The sequence below is a fragment of the Leucopleurus acutus genome (assembly GCF_964270905.1).
Source record: "Leucopleurus acutus genome assembly, chromosome: 13".
Taxonomy (NCBI): Eukaryota; Metazoa; Chordata; class Mammalia; order Artiodactyla; family Delphinidae; genus Leucopleurus; species Leucopleurus acutus.
Window position 1 is genome coordinate 59,318,871 of NC_139155.1, and position 21,760 is coordinate 59,340,630.

The 21,760-nt window shown below is 42.9% G+C and overlaps 1 protein-coding gene across 3 annotated transcripts in view; it reads left to right on the top strand.

The window, feature by feature from the left end:
• PTPRM (protein tyrosine phosphatase receptor type M) overlaps positions 1-21,760 on the top strand; it is a 752,167-nt gene that overhangs the window by 179,013 nt on the left and 551,394 nt on the right. For all 3 annotated transcript variants that reach the window (XM_082853409.1, XM_082853410.1, XM_082853411.1), the window contains exon 2: positions 1,792-1,914. In XM_082853409.1, the coding sequence (XP_082709535.1) occupies positions 1,792-1,914 (123 nt within the window). The remainder of the gene's footprint in view (positions 1-1,791; positions 1,915-21,760) is intronic.

The window sequence follows — 21,760 nt, forward strand, 5'->3', positions numbered from 1 at the left end:
AATCAAATTGGCAAATCACCCAAATCTAGGTAGGAGGACTGACACCCAAATGGCAAAAATCAGGATCCCAAAAGCTCTCAACAGGCTGGAGAGATGCCCTGCAAACATTATATGGGGTTTAGAAAGGATAAATGTACAGAAAGTCACTTCCCTTATTGCAAAGGGGAGAAATGGCTCCATGGCAGTGGTATAAGGAAGACATGTGGGATTCCAGGCTCTAAGAATCTCGGGATAGACCAGCAGTCAGCTCAGACTGTTGACAGTCTGAGGTCAAGGGAAGTAGCCAGTTGAATTCGGGCTGCAGTACTGGGAGTCATTGGTTTGGAAGAGTGCTAATGAACTGGACAGTGTTCAGAACACCTGCCAGGATGGCAAACATCTGAGAACCTTGTAGTGGGAGGGAGGGAGGGGGAGCAAAGCATGTTTTGCCTGGAGAAGCAAAAATATAGAACTTGATGGCTCTTTTCAAATAGTTAGCGTTCCCGTGTAAGAGCTGAGATTTTTTCACTGTTTCTTCACAGGGAAGAGCTGAGATAAATGGGTATACATTTCAAGAAGCAGTGTTTGGGCCTTTTTAAGGGGAATTGTCTACATGTGAGGTATGCTTTTCTAAATGCTGGGTGCCCACCTGTTCGGAAGCTGTCTGTCTGTCTAGAAGGTTGTAGAACTGATGGAAGCATGTGGATGGAAATTGGACCAGGTGACCCTACCTCTGAGTTTGTGCAGTTGCTTTATTATTATTGTTTTATTTATTTTCTTGCTGCCAGGGCATACAGTACAGCCATAGGGTAATTATATTCTTATGTTTGTGTTTTCTTGACCAGACCCTTAATTCTCATCATTGGCAAGTGATTATAATTAATCTTTTAAATTGATATAATTAATAGCATTATATAATGGGCAGTAGAATTTTCATGATATTAAGATGATTGATATAATCCTTCACTTTGGCAATGTGAAACATTGGGGGAAAGATTTGATGCTATAATAATTTAAAGTCAACAGGAGACACTTAAGAAGATGTGGGGTGGGACTTAAAATCATCACAGTGCCCAGGGTGCTGCAACAGCGGACCTGCTTTGCATATACTGCATTTTCTTTTATTCTTTGTTTAAGTTGCTTCATTTTTAGCATCGACATCAAGCAGATGTTTACCACATGTGTAGTTGTGAATTTATTCTTGCCTTTCAAAATTGTGTGGACTGTAGGCAAATTTATAATCTCTTTTAATTTTGAGACCTCAAATCTCCAAAGTATTAAAGCAAAACCTGTTTCTATGTTCGATTCAGAATAATCCTTAGAAAAATATTTTGCAAGCTAGGTCCATAATATTTACTGTGTTTTGTCCTCTACCAGTGGTATGGTGGAAGTATCTCTCTTCATTTTTTTGGACAAATTATAATGGGTTTTTTTTTTCTATTGAGAACACATTGAACACCTAGGATGGTTCTATTAAAGTTTTGAACACAAGATCAATGATGCCTAATTCATATGAATCTGGAGAATATGGGTTATAAATCTGCTTAGGTCTTACTTTCAGTTGGATTATACAGACGTTGGATTCTTTTGGGAGAACAGTATAATATAGAATTATTGACAAGGCATGGTGAATACTCAGCTGGCGCTTCGCAAGGACGCAATGGGGTCAGGATCCACAGTTCCTGAGCAAAAAGGCCAAATCAAATCGCTTTGAGCGTCGAGTAGGTTTATGGTTCCCTGCAGTCATCATAGCTTACCCCAGACCTCTGGTCATTATTTATTAATGCTACTCTTCCTTCTTTTACATTTTAGGTGGTTGCCTCTTTGATGAGCCTTATAGCACGTGTGGATACAGTCAGGCTGAAGATGATGACTTCAACTGGGAACAAGTGAACACCTTGACCAAACCAACCTCTGATCCATGGATGCCATCAGGTTTGCTTTTAAAGTTCCCTTTTTAAAACCAAAGGTGCACAGGAGTCTTAATCACAGTAAATGTTCACTGGGTATTGGTTGAATGAGTGAGGGTGTTGGTCTTGGAGTTTGGTGGCAAAGGCTGATTAGCTGGTGGGGATGGTATGTGAGGACCAATGACAAAGAGTTGACCCTTGTATCTCTCCCTTTAAAATGTAAAGCTTACTTCCTTTATTGTTAGATACACCTGAGCTAGATTAATGGCCATTACCCAATTGACCCTTTCCCAAGTAGCAGAACATTAGGGAAATAGATCGATGTCTCTTCTGGCAGATGAGTTTGGTGATTGGAACTCTAGCTGGGGAATCCAAATAACAAAGTCTCCATCACAGATAGACCTTGGGAGGTGACTCATCTGGCACCTGGGGGATCTGGAGGTTACTAGTGATCTTCAAAGCATTCTGATAAAATGGTTTTGCATGCATGTGGATCCTTTTTCCACTGTAGAAGCACTTAGTAAATTTTCTGTTGAGTGAGAAACATTTGATCCACGGAACACCAGCAAGAGTTCTACTTCCTTAGTTGGAAGATCAGGAAGATGGTGACTCATGGACTCTAATCAGATTGGCGCTTGATCATTTTAATAGACACCATTTTTAGGCTGCGGTGTTGCATATCCATTTAAAATTTTAGATTTGCAGATTCACTTGACAGATGGGGTGATGACTGTGTCCCATTCAGGATTCAAACTGGAAGATATGAAGGAGGGGGAGGTATAGCTTCTTGTTACCATCTTGTCCTTGAAGGAGGGGGAGGTGTAGCTTCTTGTTACCATCTTGTCCTTGAAGGAGGGGGAGGTGTAGCTTCTTGTTACCATCTTGTCCTTTACTTCTTTCTGATGTCCCATAATACCATCTCAGACCAAGATGTCCAAGCTTTAAATATAGAAAGGATGGGTTTCTAGTAGAGGCCATTACAAAAATGGTTACACGTATCAGAGACCAGTTGCACCCTGGAATAGTCAGTTGGGTAATTGAAGCAACACAGGAAGAGTGACCTTGCAAGTATTCGGCCTTTGAAGGCCCTCCTGCCTTTGGAAGAATGAAGTGGGGGCATTAAACATTCTGCTTGAATTTATTTTTCTTCTGTTGACTAATAGAATACTTGGTGATTAATATTAGGACTTTGTAACTTAAGATCTCTGAATGTTATATTTTCTAACACTTTTGTCAATTCCATCTGGTTTCTGATGGTTACATAAGATGTATCCTCAACACCTACCCCCAAACAGGTGCAAGTTTTGGGTTAGGGTTAGGACATGTGGGTGGTTTGGGTGTCAGCAGGTCTGGAGGGAGTTGGGGGAAGACTAGCAGTGGGTCGTCTCTCCTCTGACTCTGCCTATGGACATGGGTCCAGATAAGGCTCCTGAAAATGGATAGTTCTTCCACCACATGAAAATGTTTACCAAGGGCTTCCCTGGTGGCGCAGTGGTTGAGAGTCCGCCTACCGATGCAGGGGGTCCGGGAGGATCCCACATGCTGCGGAGCGGCTGGGCCCGTGAGCCATGGCCACTGAGCCTGCGCTGTGCTCCTCAACAGGAGAGGCCACAACAGTGAGAGGCCTGCGTACCACACACACACAAAAGAAATGTTTACCCAAACTGCAAATACGTGTATTTTTTCCTACTATTTATTAAACAAACTTTAGTTATTAAAAAAAAATTCTTTGAGCCCTAGTGTATACTAATCATGATTACTGAGGGAGATGAAGGATTATGAAATGATTCTTTCTAGGAACTTACCTACTTGGGAAAGAAGGTTACAAAAATACAACTAGCAAGCAATCTAAAAGTGCATAGAATTAAGTGTGGTATAGACTAGAAGTATTCTAAGAGCAGTTTTCTTACTGTAAGCCCAGTGTTTTTGGAGGACGTGGACTTGGGCCCAGCTGACCTACCCTCCAAAAGTGAGAAGTTAAGTTCTCAATGAAATGTCATTGTTAGAAGTTACCGTCCTGTAAACGTGCATATACTATCCTGAGGTATGGATGTGAAAACTGAGTTTCCAGTATGTCTATACAGCCATGAGTTTTAAATACTCTTCCATTTCAGGATTTTGCCTCTTCCTCCTCCTCCCTTTTCATTAATAGGTATAAAATTTATTCCTTTCACAACCAAATTCCAAGGCTGGCCTTCGTACACTAAAACAGAAACTAGTTTTATGAATTTCTCGGGGTAAATGGGTGGCAAGATCAGATACAACCATAACTTTATAAGGGCTAATTTTTAAAAACCTTTATTTAAAATATTGTTGGATTTGTTCTCACATGTGTATTTGTATTTGGTCTTGCACGTGCAGGCTGGTTCTGTGATGCCTTAGACCCAGGGTTGGCAAACTATATCCTGCCAGCCGCAGCCAGTTAGCTGCTGTTTTTTTGGTGCGGCTTACATGCTAGGAATGGTTTTTACATTTTTATTTTTTATTATTTTTTAAAAACTTTATTCATTTATTTATTTATTTACTTACTTACTTATGGCTGCATTGGGTCCTCGTTGCTGCGTGCGGGTCCCCTTTATGTGCGGCACGCGGGGGCTACTCCTCGCCTAGGTGTGTGGGCCTCTCACCGCGGTGGCCTCTCCCGTTGCAGAGCACGAGCTCCAGGCGCGTGGGCTTCAGTAGTTGTGGCACGCGGGCTCAGTAGTTGTGGGTCGCGGGCTCTAGAGCGCAGGCTCAGCAGCCATGGCACGTGGGCTCAGCCACGCCGCGGCATGTTGGATGTTCCCAGACCAGGGCTCAAACCCGTGTCCCCTGCATTGGCAGGTGGACACCCAACCACTGTTCCACTAGGGAAGTCCCCGTTTTTACATTTTTAAATGGTTTTATTTATTATATATTTATTTATTATTTTTGGCTGCGTTGGGTCTTCGTTGCAGCCCGTGGGCTTTTCTCTAGTTGCGGCGTGAAGGGGCTACTCTTCGTTGTTGTGTGCGGGCTTCTCATTGCGGTGACTTCTCTTGTTGTGGAGCATGGGCTCTAGGCACGTGGGCTCAGTAGTTGTGGCTCGTGGGCTTTAGAGCGCAGGCTCAGTAGCTGTGGCGCATGGGCTTAGTTGCTCCGCGGCATATGGGATCTCCCAGGACCAGGGATCAAACTTATGTCCCCTGCATTGGCAGGCGGATTCTTAACCACTGTGCCACCAGGGAAGTCCTAAATGGTTTTTCAAAATCAAAATAATAATAATACTATTTTGTGACACACGAAATTCCAATTTCAGTGTCCATAAACGAAGTTTTGTTGGCACACGGCCATGCCCATTTGTTACATATTGTCTGTGCCTGCTTTTGGGCCGCAGTGACAGAGCTGAGTAGTCTGAGTAGTTGGAACAGAGGCTGTAGGGTTCACAAAGCCTAGATATCTCGTTTCTGGACCTTTCCACAACAATCATACTAACCTCTGTCTTAGACCATTTTGGCATCAGCTTTAATTGTTGTTTTGGACTCCTGGCTTATATTGTAATGATTTTCTGTATTCATATTATAACTATTAACATATAAACATTTTTTCACATTTTCTTTCACTTTCAGATGACTTCTTTTCCAAACATTGGGCTATTAAAATCAGTAAGAAAAAAAATGTGATGATCAGGGATTTTCTCTATCTTTCCCATAAATTTGCTATCTATTGGAAAGCACCGTGACATTCTTTACTGTTTAGTACCAATATCCTTGTGGAACTCTTGTGATTCTAATAAGCAAATAATCTACCAAGATGAATTTAACAATTATGATGGTGATATAGACTAAAATTTTTACTCTGATTTTTAAATTTACTGTAATTAAAGTTTACTTTTTCTGTGTCTTTTTGGAAAATGATGCTTCAGTGTGCAGGGTTTGTGTCTCTGTATCTTCGTGTGTGAGGTTATTTTTTAACCACGTTTAAACTATTTAAATACAGTCTGGAGCTTTATACAAGCTGGTTGATAACTGTTCTGATGCTGTGATGTTAGCTGTGGAAATACATACTTAGGGAAAATAAATACCAAATGTCATTTAATTTTTTTGTATTTCAAGCCAACATTTATGTGATAGTTGATGATACTTTTGCAGCTAGCTCTGAACCACACAGTTTTCCTGATGGTGAAAGCATGCTACATGTGATTTCTCTTTTATTGGAAAGCACGTGGTTCATTTCATATTCATTGAGCTCCATTAGCAATGGGCAACTCTCTTAAACTTTACCATAAGGATTATACTCTGAGCACAAGAACCCTTGATTAAGTAACCAAATGATAACCTGGTACATTTTGATAGTACCATTGCTTCTATCACTTTATATAGAGCAGTGCCTTGTATGATTATCTCTATAGGCTAAGAAGTGTTTGATTAGGAGTGTTTCGTGGTGTAAAAACATGTGCACAGTTTGAGAATAGTTGATGTGTTTACATGTTGTTAAAGTATTCGTGTTTGGACCCTAGTGCTCCAGTTCTATGAAATGGATAGTTAACATATTCCATATCTTATGTATTAGAAAATGTGATCCTGTTTAATTTAAAAAATTAGCAATAAGTTCATCCATAATATTAAAAATGTAAAGGTAGCTTACAACCATAGCCATTTGATACTTATAAAATTGACATTTATTTATAACCCCTGTGGTCCCCGTAAAACATCATACCTCTAAAAAGGCTGTAATGAAGTAAATTGGGCCCTAGTGCTGGGAGAATGTAATACTCTTCCAGGTTGTATAGTGCTCCTATACAGGTTGTATAGTGTGCATCCTGGGCAACCTCACTTGGCCTCCACATCTTGGTTTTACATAATGCAGATTGGGAGTGATGGGGTTGCCGATCTCTGTGGAGATGTTGTGACTGAGGATTGAGTCATGTCCGAGGGTATCCATGTGAAAGGCAGAGAGAGGGCCATGCAGGATGAAGGAGCAAGGTGGACTCTTGAGTGTGATGCCCCAGAAAATGGAAAAAAAGTGACTGCATGTATTTGTTTTGGGAAAGATGATGGATTGACAGACAAAGGAATTGCAGTTTCCTCTTGGGGTGCGTTCACCAGGCATGTTTTCCTCCTGGGGAAGACGTCCTATGTATTCACACTTCAGGGCTTATGCAAAGTCTTCTGCTCTTTGAGTGACAAAGAGCAGAAAACTTTGGGCTTGAAAAGACATTTTTCCTCCTTAAATTTCAGTGCGTATCTGGTGAGTAATATTTTTGGCAAAGAACATTCGCACAGTTGTTTAATTATTTCTTTCATTCTTTGAATCTGTCAACATTCAACAAATATGTATTGAACACCTGCTACGTGCGAGGCATTGTTCAAGATGCTTGGGCTCCATTGCTGAACGAACCAAATAAGGATCCCCTCCCTGGCGATGCACCTACATTCTCAGTCTAGTGAGATCATTCTTGGATTGCCAAAAGATCAGATCCTGTGAGACCATGTTTCCCCTCATTAATTAATGACTTTCTAGATGTAAAAACGTAAAAGGTAATATGAAATTTAATTCATCAGACTCAGCACACCATAGCATCAAATTTAGCTTTCTTGGCTGTGCTGTGTCTTAAAAACACACAAAAAGCAAAAAGCAAGAGCAAAAACATTGAAATCCCAGGCAAGTGGCAGTGCAGTACCTTCTGATAATTCTCCCTCATAAACCAAAGTAATCTTGTACACGTACATGACTCCTAGCAGCTGACAAAAGTTGCTTCTTTGCTGTGTATCCTCTGATCCTCATGACAACCCTGGGAGATCAGACGGCGTTATATCTGTTTTACACCCAAGAGGACTGAAGTTCAGAGAAGATACACCTGCCCCAGGCTTATAGGAGAGAAAAGCCCCCATTTTTGCTTTTCTGAGTGCCAGGGAGGCAACTTCCCACCCGAGCACTTGCATCTAGTGAGGGGGGCACGGGCAGCCTTCCTCCCAGGTGGCAACTATTTGGATCTTCTGGAAATGAATTGGAAGGCTCTCCCCGTGGGAGATTCTGGCTCTGTGGCTTCACAACTGTGGACCTTGGCCGACTCTTCAGCTCTCAGGTCCTCAGGCTCCTCATGGGTGTAGGATTAGTTCATGATACATGTTCGTGGAGTGATGTCCGGGGGCCTGGCGCTAGGAGCTGGAGCGACAATAATAGAGTCTGTGCTCTGGCTGACTGTGAGGCATGCGGGCTGTGATAAGCAGACAGACTTAGAGTGTGATGGGGAGACATTCTAGGGCTGTGAAGAAAAACTAAATCAGGACAAGGGCTTAGTTAGGGATGGGAGCGGCAGACAGGAGCAGCCGCTCTGTGAGCAGAGATGGGGTCTCACCAGGGACAAGGAGGCCTGGAGGCTGAGTGGTCCTCCCAGAGGGAAGAGCAGGGGCAGAGGCTGAGGCAGGGGGAACTCTGCCGGGGGAGGGGGCTGTCAGCCCTACAGGATCCCGAAGGTGTTGGAAAGGCATTTAGAACCTGCCTCATGGGGTTATTGACCAAGGGAGACAAAATTATCCACTTCAGAGACTTAGCCTCCTACCTGGCCCAGCACAGAATTCAAGAAACGTCCTCCTTTTATTACTAAGTAACTTTCCAGGAGCCGTTGGTAGGAATTCATCTTTTAGTTTAATTTGGACTCTCTGTGAAGCGGGCAGTTCATGCCGATTTCCTATTTTCCCTTCTAAGTGATACCAAATAAGAAACAAAAGGTATAGATCTTCATATAATTTTTGAATGGATCGAAAAGCAAGTTGAGAGAAGTCCATTAAAATATGAACTTTTTTTGCCAGGATGGTAGGATTGGGGGTAATTGTCCTGTCACTTCTACATTACACATTTTCTTTATGATTAAGTGTAACTTTGTAATAAAAAGTATTATAAAATACTTTAAAAATGTGGGGGAGGTCTTTGAATTTGGTGTTATTTTAGTTGATTCTGAATATTTCTGCTCCAGAACTCAGGAAATGACACGTTTTATTGTCTTTGAGCATCTTATTCACGTGTCCCACAGTGAGGTCCCTGCCTGACATCCAAGGTGCAGGATGGTCCTTGATGAGCATCCTCTCTGCATCTCACTCATATCACCCTGGTGATGCTCAAAATGGGTTTCCAGTAGCTTTGAAACCGTGAACGATGAGACACGGTGAAAGGAACTGGACCGGAATTGCATCCTGCCAGCAGTTTCTAAGTTACAAAATTTAGAAAAATAACTTTAGATGATAACAAAAGAACCCCATTTCAGATCAGTGATCTTTGGGGAGTTCTTAGTTAAACAGCAGAGGGCTCTGGGTGGACTCATTTTAACATGAGTGTAGACAGTGTGCTCCATTCAGAGGTAAAAACATGTAACATACAATTTACCATGTTTTTTAAAGATTTGTTTGGTGTGGACCATTTTTGTAAAAGTCTTTACTGAATTTGTTACAATATTGCTTCTGTTTTATGTTTTGGGTTTTTTGGCCTTGGGGCATGTGGGATCTTACCTCCCTGACCAAGGATGGAACCAGCACCCCCTGCCTTGGAAGGCAAAGTCTGGACCACCAGGGAAGTCCCCAATTTACCGTTTTTAAGATTAGAGTCTGGGCTTCCCTGGTGGCGCAGTGGTTGAGAGTCCGCCTGCTGATGCAGGGGACACGGGTTCGTGCCCTGGTCCGGGAAGATCCCACATGCCGCGGAGAGGCTAGGCCCGTGAGCCATGGCCGCTGAGCCTGCGCGTCCAGAGCCTGTGCTCCGCAACGGGAGAGGCCACAACAGTGAGAGGCCCGCGTACTGCAAAAAAAAAAAAAAAAAAAAGAGTACAGTTCTGTGGCATTAAGTACATTCGCACTGCCGTGCAACCATCACCACCATCCATCTCCAGAAACTTTTTCATCTTCCCAAACTGAAACTTTGTACCCATTAAACACTAACTCCCCGTCCGCGCTCTCCCCAGCCCCTGGCCACCACCATCCTCCTTCCTGTCTCTATGAATTGGTCCACTCTGGGTACCCCATGCAAGAGGCATCATGCAATAGTGGTTCTTTTGTGTCTGGCTTATTTCATTCCGCATAATGTTTCCTATGATTCAGTTTTTATTCAAGATCAGGGCAGTCATTCTTTTTTTGGAAAGTGTCTTGATTTTTAATAGTTAAGTGTTTCAAGGGGACCAGCGTATTCTGTATGAACACTTATTTCAACAGTTTATATTCAGTGTTCCACAAATGTTCTCCTTTAGATTTGTTCTAAATTCCTGTCTTGACTGATTGGGAAACTGTTACAGAAAGGAAGAACAGTGGCTGACTATTTTTTAAATATTTGCTAAAAAGTATTCAAGTGAGCCTGTACATATAAATATGTTTGTTTGTTTGTGTTTTTTAAAATTAATTAATTTAAGTCTGCATTGGGTCTTCGTTGCTGCGCACAGGTTTTCTCTAGTTGTGGTGAGATTGCGGTGGCTTCTCTTGTTTCAGAGCATTGGCTCTAGGTGTGCAGGCTCAGTAGTTGTGGCGCATGGGCTTAGTTGCTCCGCGGCATGTGGGATCTTCCCAGACCAGGGATCGAACCCATGTCCCCTGCGTTGGCAGGCGGATTCTTAACCACTGCGCCACCAGGGAAGTCCCAATATGTTTTTAAAATAGGTTTATTTCTTGCTTAATTTCCCGTAAAATTGTACGAGATGACACCATAAGAGTTATGTGAAACCAAGTAATGGAATAAACACGCAGGCCAATCGTGACAGATGCTGTAAATCTCTCTGTGGCTGAGTTGAGGAGGGGCTGAGGGTCCAGGACGGGGTCCAGGGCCATGGGTCCACTGGGCAGTTGTGATGCCAGGCTGAGAAATTCACACCCAGGTGCTGGCTGGTGCCCACGTACTCTGTGTTCTGTGTGCAGGAGCCCTGGAGCTGGGCCTGGCCGCGTTGTTGGAAGGGAGGAGGGTGGGGAGAAGGGACAGCAGGTTTTGATGGGACACTTGGAGACAGTCTTACCATCTTTTGAGATACCTTGGACTACAAAGGGGCGGCGAGTGGGGCTGGACCGAAGACCAGAGAACCCTAGACCTGAGGAAGACTTACCAGTCGGGTCCAGGGAGTGGCGGCCTCTCTTAATGGAAGGCAGGGTCTTTGGGTCAGAGGAGTTTTGGGTGGGCCGCTGGTGTGCTAGCTGGCAGGTTGTTGGTGGCATGAAGCTGTCCTCACACAGACACCAGCGTGGGGAAGGCCTGGGCCATTCTGTGTGGTGCTGGGGTCCGGTCACCCCTGTCTCCAGCCTGCCACAGACCAGACCGTCACAGAGGAAAGGCCCCTTTTCAGCCCCTTTGGGGCCTCCCATGGTCCAAGAAATGGAAGAGATGAATACATTTAAAGAAGAACTAGTTAAGCCTGGGTTGTTCTTTTTGCCATAGACCAGGAGGAGATGGAAGGCCCTTCCCTCTTTGGGCCTCCAACTGTATGAGGCCCTGTGTGTGCTCCGGGCACTGGGAGGTAGCGATGACCCAGAGCCAGTCTTCCAGAACAGAAGTGGTGGGCCCAGTGCCCCGGTGGGGGCCAGGCTGCTGCCCAGACAGAGGCCAGGAGTGAGGGCAAGCAGAAGGCCTGATGGAGGAGGTGGCACCCGAGAGGGGCCAGGCAAGCATGAGGAGTGGGACCAGAGCAGGTGGGCCTGCCGGGCAGAAGGATCGCCCTGTCCCGCGGCAGTGCTGGCCAACGGGGGGCACAGGCTTGCCCAGGGCTGCTCAGGAGCAGACAGTGTCGGGACTGCAGGCACTGCGGATGGGGAGGAAAGGGGCGAGGCTGGAGGAAAGACTCCCAAAGGCCGTCCTCAGCTGGTGCAGGATGCACAGCAAGGAGGCCATTTGAGTCGATTTCTGACAAAGGGAACGAGAAAGGAATTGACTCTGTTTGCCGAGAGGAAAAGAAAGAACTGCTCGTACGAGGGATCAGGAAAAGATGTAAGAAGGAAGTTTGAGATATGGGGACATATGTATATGTATAGCTGATTCACTTTGTTATACAGCAGAAACTAACACACCATTGTAAAGCAATTTTATTCCAATAAAGTTAAAAAAAAAGAAGGAAGTTTGGTTAGTAAATAAGTATCCTATCACAAAGCATAGGAATATGTAGGAGAATTTCCTTGTTCTTAGGAGATTCATGTTAAAACGTGTGTGTGTGTGTGTGTGACAGTATGTGTGCAAATGTGGTGAGATGTTAACAGTTGTTAAGTCTGGGTGAAGTATGTATAAACATTTATCATACTACTTTTTCAACTTTTCTATAGTTTTAAAACTAAGCAAAATTTGTACTATAAACGTGGGAAACAAAAGACACGTGGAGCTTCACTGTCTTAGTGCCAATGAGATTCTTATCCACAGATGCCTTTTAGGCAAAAAGCTATCCTGTCAAATCACACTGAAAATATTTATATTTAAGAAGCCTAGGTTGACTCCCATTTTCCCTTCTGAGCATCTCGGGTTGATTCCTTGGTCTTCACCGGAGAAGTTTAGTGGAGCTGATGGGCCCATGTACAGTGACACACTTCAGGGATATAATTTTAGGACTTTCTAAAATAGGACAGATGCTTCACGCTGCGGTCTTATGCCTTGGTGGGTGAATCAAGTATAAAGATCGTTATCCTATTGGTAGATATTTTGGTGGCTAACTGGAACTTTGTAAGAAGACGCATAAGGAATTATTACATTTTATTTTTGGGTACATGCTTGAATTCATTTGTATCTCGTCCATAATGTGGGGCTGAACACAGAAAAATTCGTAAAGGATTTCTTGGCAAGCTTCATGAAATGATTGAGCGGATCATTAAATAAGTGGACTTTAATTCATAGTTGACAGATATTTTATCCTAGGAGATTGTGATAAATTATATCTTAAAGTGATATTTAAAAGCTTTAAGTGGTTGAAAGGGAAATAAATATGGCTATTTAATTAATTGCCGGCTGGACATCCTAACTCCTTTCTGTGGTGGACGACACATCCAGACAATTATGCAACTGACTATACCCCATATGTGCGGGGTAGCACGTGAATACGGCGGTGCCCTCTGAGAGGATACCACGGGAAGCTGTTTTTTCCAATGCCCTGTTCTTTTTTGAATGCTTCAGGTTTCCGAATACAGAGGTGCTTCTTAATTTTATTTCTCCTGGTTCCTTCTAGGGAACATCTTTTCTTCTGTGACCCAGAGAAAATGTACAAAATATTGAAATCCTTGGCATAAGACTTGGAGACATAGGCTGGGTTGGATCCAGGCAAGTTTAAGGCAAATAGGAATCAGTACGTTTCTGGGGGGCATCTTGGGAAATGATGAGACCTCTCTTATAGTCATTCCTTTCATGCTGCTTCGTCTTCCCATCTCTGTTGACCGTGACACCTGTCCTGTTAAACACACACCTTGTGGAAATGGTGTCACCTCCCCAATTGTACTGTATAAACACAACGTGCCTGAGTCCCTTCCCCCCCATGGTCCTGGCTCCCTGCGGAGTGACAGGCTGCAATTTACCAGCAGCTCAGTGACTGAGCTGATGACGAGTGACCTTTCTAACACTGCAATCAATGCTTGTTATTTGGAAAACAAAATGATAGTTTTTATTTTTCAGCGGACGCGTCATTGGGGCAGCCCCCACTGACATGTGAATGTGTTACTTGGGCTGGATGAGTCGTTTCAGACAGGAATGTTAATTTATTTGAATTGATCTGGGTCTTGCTCTTATAAAAAGGTGTTGGACATTTGTTGATGGCACAAATTATTATAAACAATTGGTTTTACATGTCGGTCAAACAGAGGCATTTAATACCCATTTTACACAATAGCACTGTATACTAGCTTTGGCAAGCCTTTACCATCCATATTCTGTTTAGATTTGATGTTTTGCAATTGTTTTGAAATAGAAAACAATTGAAATATGTGAACCTGTGTATGTCGTATTTCAGTAGCGTCTCTCCACATGTTTCCTGAAATGGTTTGTGAGGCCCCATTAATACGTGGTCATGAGGGTGAATAACTCTGGGACAAGATGCTGGGAAGTGGATAGCCGCCCGAAGGGAGAAAGAACCCTGTGGTATTTGGTGGGGGGGTGTTGAGTCACTGCTTCCAGCTCCCATGTTCTAGAAACAGGGAAGCATGTGCACCTCTGTGCCCTCTGATGTAGATGTGGCCACACCTGCTGTGGCTGGTGACTGTGCGTTCAAGTGACACGTGTCGCTTTCAGGCAGAAGCTTTTAGAGCCAGATTCCCTGTGTTCTCTTCCCTTTTTCCTGCCTTGGTGATCACGATGCTTTTAGCCTGGGTGCCTGAGTGACAAAGTGTAGAAACGACTCCTCCTGAAACCCAACCCTGCTCCCAACACACACACACACACACACACGCACGCACACAGACACACACACGCGCGCACACGCGCACACGCACGCACGCAACTGAGTGCAGGGGTCATGTGCCTGAGTGAGAGAAAAACTTCCTGTGTGAAGCCACTGAGATTTTGGGGTTGTTTGTTGAATGGTTCTCAAACTCTTTGGTCGTAGGACCCTTTTACACCCTTAAGATTGTTTTTGAAATATCCAAAGAACTTCTGACCATGTGGGAAGTTTCTATTTATATTTTCTGGGTTGAATGAAAACTGAATAATTTTGAAAACAGCGTACATCAGAGTACGTGCACTCCGTTAGCCATCAGAGCAATGATGTACACCTGTTAGTAACTGAGAGAAAAATGGGAATAATAACGTCAAATAATGTCCTATTACTCTCAGGAAAACAGTTTTGACCTTGTGGACTCCCTGTAAGTAACTTGGGGATTTCAGGGGTCCCTAGAAGATACTGTGAGAACCGCTGAAGTAGATCGTCTTAAGAGATATGCCTCCCTTGATGATTGACAATTAAAGGCTTGGAGGAGTCTGGAAGGAAAAGAAAGAAGGGGAAAGGGTTTTGTAAATACAGTTGATCCTTGACAGCATGGGTTTGAACTGTGTGGTTCCACTTATATGCAGATTTTTTTCAATAGTAAACACTACAGTACCACATGACCCATGGTTGGCTGAATCGCGGGTGCCCAACTGAATCGTGTATACAGAAGGACCACCTCTAAGTTATACCCAGAATTTTTGTCTGAGCGGAGGGTTGGTGCCCCTAACCCCTGCATTGTTCGACGGTCAACTATTGCAAAAAAGGATATCCTTGAGTGTTATAATTCACATTTTTTTTCTAAATAAAGACAATATAAATAGTTTGTTCCTATTGTTGAAAAGTATTTTCTTTTCACTAATAAATACTCATTCTAAATGAAATAATACACAGAGTTACATTGTATGAAGCCACACAACTGTGAATATTACAAATTGTATGAAGTGGAGTTTATGAAATCTCGTGCTCTAGAAAAATTTGAGAGTAGGATTAATATTCATAGATTTGAAATTGTGTGTAGGCTTTCTGGACAGCTGTGGGTTGGATAGAGTGAATTATTTAAACTTATTCCTTGTGAATAAGCCTGTATAAAGTCATTCAGTAGTGCTGCTTCTGAGATTTTTAATTGTGGAACTGTCGTATATATTGTGATAAAATAATGTCAACCCCTTTATCATGAAGTGCATAGTGACACAGTGTTATAAAGATGGCTAAGCATTATTCAGGGAGACTTAGAAATTGCGCTTGATAGAAATTGCATATGAATTGATAACAGATTCTTAGGTGAACTTACCAGTCACACATCTCCTATCAGTAGCCCTGTTATGTGAGATAACACATTTATTTCCAAAGACGTGAGTTCTAACAGAATTTGCTAATATTTAAAAGGCATGACGGGGAAACATTTTTTGAGTTTAATAATAATTTAGCCGTGGAAAGAGTTAACAGGGGAATCTGGTAATCTTTATAGATTTTTACAGCTATGAGAGGTAGTTAATACTTAATCTTGAGGAAGAAGACAGACATGGATGACCTTTCTAGCTCTTTCTAGTGCTAGAAACTTTTCTCCTTTTTCAATAAATCCTTAGGAAGCACCTGCTGTGGGCAGGCACTGTTTTTGTATCCTAAGAGGAAAAGAACATCGTGGACAACCTAAAGTATCAATACAAGGAGGCGATGCCTTGCCTTTCAGAAAGACCAAGTATTAAGATAGAATAATGTGCTGAACGGAAGAAAAGAAAATTAAATTCATGAAGTGGCAGAGACTTACTAAGGATTAATTTAATCTACTAATTGCTTACCCATTATGGTGGCTTTTGAAGCCTGGGACTCACTTTAGAAAGTCCTCGTTATTTGGAGTCCCCTGCAGGCTGAGAACACTTTAACGAGGCTTCCTAAGAAGATTTGATGGATGTGATGTAGAGCCAGAAGTCGCCATCTGCCCATCGGCTGTGGCTGGCCTCCACAGCTGCCCCAAGATGCCGAGGTACACCTTCTCCTTTCTCAAGTACAATTGCGCGGAGGGAAGGGCAGCCTCACTCATGGAGAGTGTGTCTCTATAAAATGCCTATACTTGGTTCATACATTGTTTGCCCTGACACTGATCAAAGAAATGGAGTGTTATTTGTTTCATTGAAACCTTTAAGTGACAAAAATATATAGTTGTGACTGGTATGTCCAGTCACACTTTCTTACCCCTGAAATGAGGGGGTAGTTTCTTTTCTTATTTAATGTATCTTTTAAAAACACTTTTAATTTAATTTTTATTTTATATTGGAGTATAGTTGATTTACAATGTTGTGGCAGTTTCAGGTGTACAGCAAAGTGATTCAGTGTGTCTTTAATAAGAATTTTAATCAGCATAAAGCCAAGTCACTTTCTAATTTGGGCAGTTCCTCAAGTCCCCCAGCAGATGGAGACGTGCAATTCTTTGCTCTTTCATTGGACGGACTGCTTCTTGCCCCTGTGACATTGCTGCACTTATAAAATGCAGTGTCAAGTTCTGCAAATGAGCTAACAGCCATGCCCTCTGCTCCCCTTCCCTTTCTCTCCTTCGGCCCGGTTAAGAGCTGGTATTTATTCCTGTGTTTCATAAGGTCTTCATCATTAGCGACCTTCCCCAGCACATAAGAACAATATTTTCTTTGATGACATATGCGCGGCAAAGCAAAGAGCAGAGAACCCCCTGCACCCCCAGGGAGCAGGTTTAAACCCTCTGTGATCCCTCTGCAGGCCACAGCCTTCTGTGATTCAGCGTAAATCCCAGGGGTCAGATATTTTTTCAGCCGGCAGGGTAAACTTTGGTCACAGATTTTTTCTGAGGTCAGCATGGGAAGTAGAGAGAGCCTATCCTCATTTGCCTCTTTCCATAAAACTCACACAAAGAGAAATTGTAAAACAGTCTTGGTTCCAAGGAGTCTTTTTTTTTTTTGCGGTACGCGGGCCTCTCACTGCTGTGGCCTCTCCCGTTGCGGAGCACAGGCTCCGGGCGCGCAGGCCCAGTGGCCATGGCTCACGGGCCCAGCTGCTTCACGGCATGTGGGATCCTCCTGGACCGGGGCATGAACCCGTGTCCCCTGCATCGGCAGGCGGACTCTCAACCACTGCGCCACCAGGGAAGCCCCAAGGAGTCTTTTGATTCAAGTGATTTTTTTCTTTTCTTTCCTTCTTGATTAACTTATGCCATTCAGTTCCAGTGAGTTAAAGAAGGGATTGCTCATCTAAGACCCCATCTTTGACAAGCTCAACAAAACCTTCCAAAAATATTAATTGTTGTGAAGCCCTTTAACATCATGATATTTGTTGCATTTCTTGCTATTTCTACTAATCAATGGGGGAAAATGATTGGTTTTCACATTAAGTCCAGTGCTTTCTGAGCTGATGAATTTTCCAGTGCATTAAAAAGGAAAGAAAGGTAACATCCTGGGGTCATTCATGGGAGCAGCTGCTAACACTTGAGAATTGCAAGTGAGAATTGGTTAACAAAAAATGGAAAACAACTCGACTCCCAAACAAGTAAATAAAAACCCCAATTGTGACCAAAAGCATTGTTCTTTAAGGAGCTAGTAGTTTATCATATTTTTGTAGTGTTAGACTTTCTCTATAATTTGAAGACACAGTTTACAAATAGGTTGTTTTCCAAGTCAAATCATTAATTACATTCATGGGAGGCATTTTCCCTTACTTTGTAAAGCAAGTGCAGTGATGATGCCACAAATGTCTATTGACTTACTGAATGAGTTCTGAGAATAGGACTCATCCAAACTCAATAGATCCTGTGATCTAATCTAGTTCCTTATTTTCAAATTAAAGAGCTTTCTAAAGAAAATGAAGCTCTTTGTTTTTTGCTAAGAATTTATAGAGTACAAAGATGTAGTAGATACCATGACAAATAAATCTCAAAATCCTAGTGCCTTAACACTGGAGATGTTTATTTTCCACGTATATAGTAGTCGAGAGTGGTTCCGGTTTGGAGGTTTTGGGGTTGGGAACCCCGTTCCAGACGAACGTCCAGATTGAAAAGGACTCTGCCAGCTTTATTTTTTTTAAAGTAATTAATTAATTTTTGGCTGCGTTGGGTCTTCGTTGCTGCGTGCGGGCTTTCTCTAGTTGCGGCGAGCAGGGGCTACTCTACGTTGCGGTGCGCAGGCTTCTCACTGCAGTGGCTTCTCTTGTTGCGGAGCACGGGCTCTAAGCGCACGGGTTCAGTAGTTGTGGCTCGTGGACTCTAGAGCGCAGGCTCAGTAGTTGTGGTGCACGGGCTTTGTTGCTCCACGGCATGTGGGATCTTCCCAGACCAGGGCTCAAACCCATGTCGCCTGCATTGGCAGGCGGATTCTTAACCACTGTGCCACCAGGAAAGCCCAAACATGACTCTGCCGTCTTTAACATGCATTCTCCAAGATTGCCCTCAAGTGGACATCTAGACGGCAAAGGGGAAAGTCCGTGGAGGATCCACATGGGAAGTTTCTATGGACCAGACTTGGAAGGGGAGAGAAAAAACTCAGGGGGGGGGGGGTCCCTGCAACCTGCAATGGCAGCTGGGGGTACAGTTTAGTGAGATTCCCCTGCAGAAGGAAATATAGAACATTGAGTGACTAGCCTGTAGCCCCTGCCACACTTGGCCTTAGAGGATTTCATTTAAGAAAAGGTCATAGAGTACTTCCCAGTAAATTATTATATGAGAAAATTACTTGAAATTGAATATAATGTTGGCTTTCTTTTCTTTTTTTTTTTTGCGGTACACGGGCCTCTCACTGTTGTGGCCTCTCCCGTTGCGGAGCACAGGCTCCGGGTGCGCAGGGTCAGCGGCCATGGCTCACGGGCCCAGCCGCTTCACGGCATGTGGGATCCTCCCAGACTGGGGCACGAACCCGTGTCCCCTGCATCTGCAGGCGGACTCTCAACCACTGCGCCACCAGGGAAGCTCTCTTTTTCTTTAAAGAAGTGCCATTAAAAATTCCAGTTAATTTACTAAAATAAGTTTTGAGAATTAACTTTAGCTTCATGGTGTTTTGATATAAAAGTCAGTGAAGAATTAATCCATAACTGATAGATTTTACACACATAGAGCCTTTCCTAAGCCCTGTGTTATTAAACCATGCCCTAATATTTCTATAAAACAGATATTCTCTTACCTTAACTCTGAGAAGATAAGTTCCCAGATACCGCAAAGATATATGAGCATATATTGCTACTTAATTCAGTAAAGTAAATATCATTGAATAAATGTCAGCTTTTCCAGGGAAATCACTGCATATGACCTCTCTGGATAATATATTTATCAAAAAAAATCAATACTAAGAGTAAACAGATTTTTAATACATCTGAAGGAGCTTCCTAATAAACCAAAATGCCAACTCATAATTTAAAGGTATTGATACCAGTGGGTATTTACAGATGACATCATCATAATTTTTGTAGAGTATTCTTCATAGTGGTCTGATGTGATATATTAAATTCAGTTTTAACCTTGGGCCTGGGAGAAGTGGTGTATTGTAGAAGTATGTAAAGACCACTCTGACTTTTCTTTCTATGTAGGAAAACTCCAGTGGGTGCAGAGCCCACGGTGCTTCTGTTCTCTTCCATTCTGTTCTGCTCTGTCAGTGCTGCGTGGTTTCGCTCCCCTCTCCCCGCACCTGCCATTCCTCTGACAACATCTGTGCTCAGCTTCCTGGGATTCATTCCTCTCATTACATGGGCTTGTATGTCTCAGACTTTTGGTGCCCACTGATTATATGACTGACATATGATACCTTTCTTTTTAATGTCAATCACAAATTTTATTTTATTTTATTTAAAATTTTTATTTTATATTGGAGTATAGTTGATTTACAATGTTGTATTAGTTTCAGGTGTACAGCAAGGTAATTCAGTTATACATATACATATATCTATTCTTTTTCAAATCCTTTTCCCGTTTAGGTTATTACAGAATACTGAGTAGAGAAAAGGAATGTTGAACGGTTGTATTTTACATTGGCCAAAATAAAAATGGCTTCTTTCCTGCAAAAGATTTTTTTAAACTTTATTTTCAACTTATGTACAAAGCTGGCCCTTGAGATTTCTCCCCAGCCTATGCAAGCAACATCTCACAACCGAAAGCTGGAAGTTTGGATATTTCAAAACTTGGAGATAATACGTAGATCCCCAAACCACAATTTGGTTGCACGCAGCTTTAGAAAATGTTTTCTGATTCTATTGAAGTATCAGTGTGGGTTCTGTTTCTCTCTGAATTATGCCCAATGGGAAGGCAGCTGTTAGCATACGTTGAAAGAGCTCCCTGACTTCAATCCCCTGACTCTAGGACCTTGTTCAAGCCACTTGACCTCTCTAAGCCTCAACGTCTTCATCCGTAAAATGAGAATATTACTTACGTTATAATGTTGTTGGAAGAATTAAATGAGAGAGAACAACGTTTGGTGCAGAGTCCAGTGAATCATTTTCTCCTTTTATGGAGCATGCTTTTGGTGTTGTACCTCAAGATCAGATCGATTTTCTCTTATGTTTCCTCCCAAAAAAGTTCTGCATTTACTTTCTTCCTACATGTTTTCCATTTAGGTTCAGGATCCATTCTGGTTTATTGTTGTATATGGTGTGAGGTAAGGGTCTAAGTTGATTACTTTTTTGGCACTTGTATATCCAAAAGGCCCAATCCCATTTGTTGAAAAGACCATCTGTTGTGGACTGAATTATGACCCCTGCCCTCACCCCCCACCCAAATCCATGTGTTGAAGTTTTAACCCCTAAGGGTAACTGTATTTGGAGATCAGGTCTTTAATCCCATGTGACTGGTGTCCTTAAGAGAAGAGGAAGAGACATAAGTAATGTGCTGGCACAGGGGACAGGCCCTGTGAAGACACGGCAAGAAGAAAGCCACCCGTGAACCGAGAGAGAGGGTTCAGAATGAAGCATCCCTGCCAGCACCTTCATCTTAGACTTGCAAACTCCAGAACTCTGAACATTTAAAATAACGCCATTTCTTTCACTTAAGTCCCCCAGTTTGTGGTATTTTTTATGGCAGCTGTGGTAAACAAATGCACCATCCTTTCCCCCATTGAGCTATCTTGGCACTTCTGTGGGTTTGCTTTGAACTCCCAGTTACAGAGAAATCAGCTGCTCACAATACTGAATCTGTTGCTGAAACCGGGGACTTGACTTTGCCACGAGAAGGCGTAGACTATCTTTACCGGCACATCTATGACCTACCAGGACATTTCATTGTAGCAAGTGGTTCTTTTTCTCCATGCACAGAGGAAATGCTGGAAATGTGGTTAAAATTTGGTCATTTCCCCTTCCCACTCTTTTATTCAGCCATGCACCAAGATCGGGAGGCTTAAAATGCTGAGTCCACTGGGAGTGTCATGGGTGAGGGTGGAGGGACAGGAGAGCCATAGGCCCAAGCCCCACACTCAGACTCTCCCCATTATCTTCAAAAAAGGATAAACTTCAGGGCAAGGAGACACAAGACTGAAAGTAGAATGTATTCCTCATATGG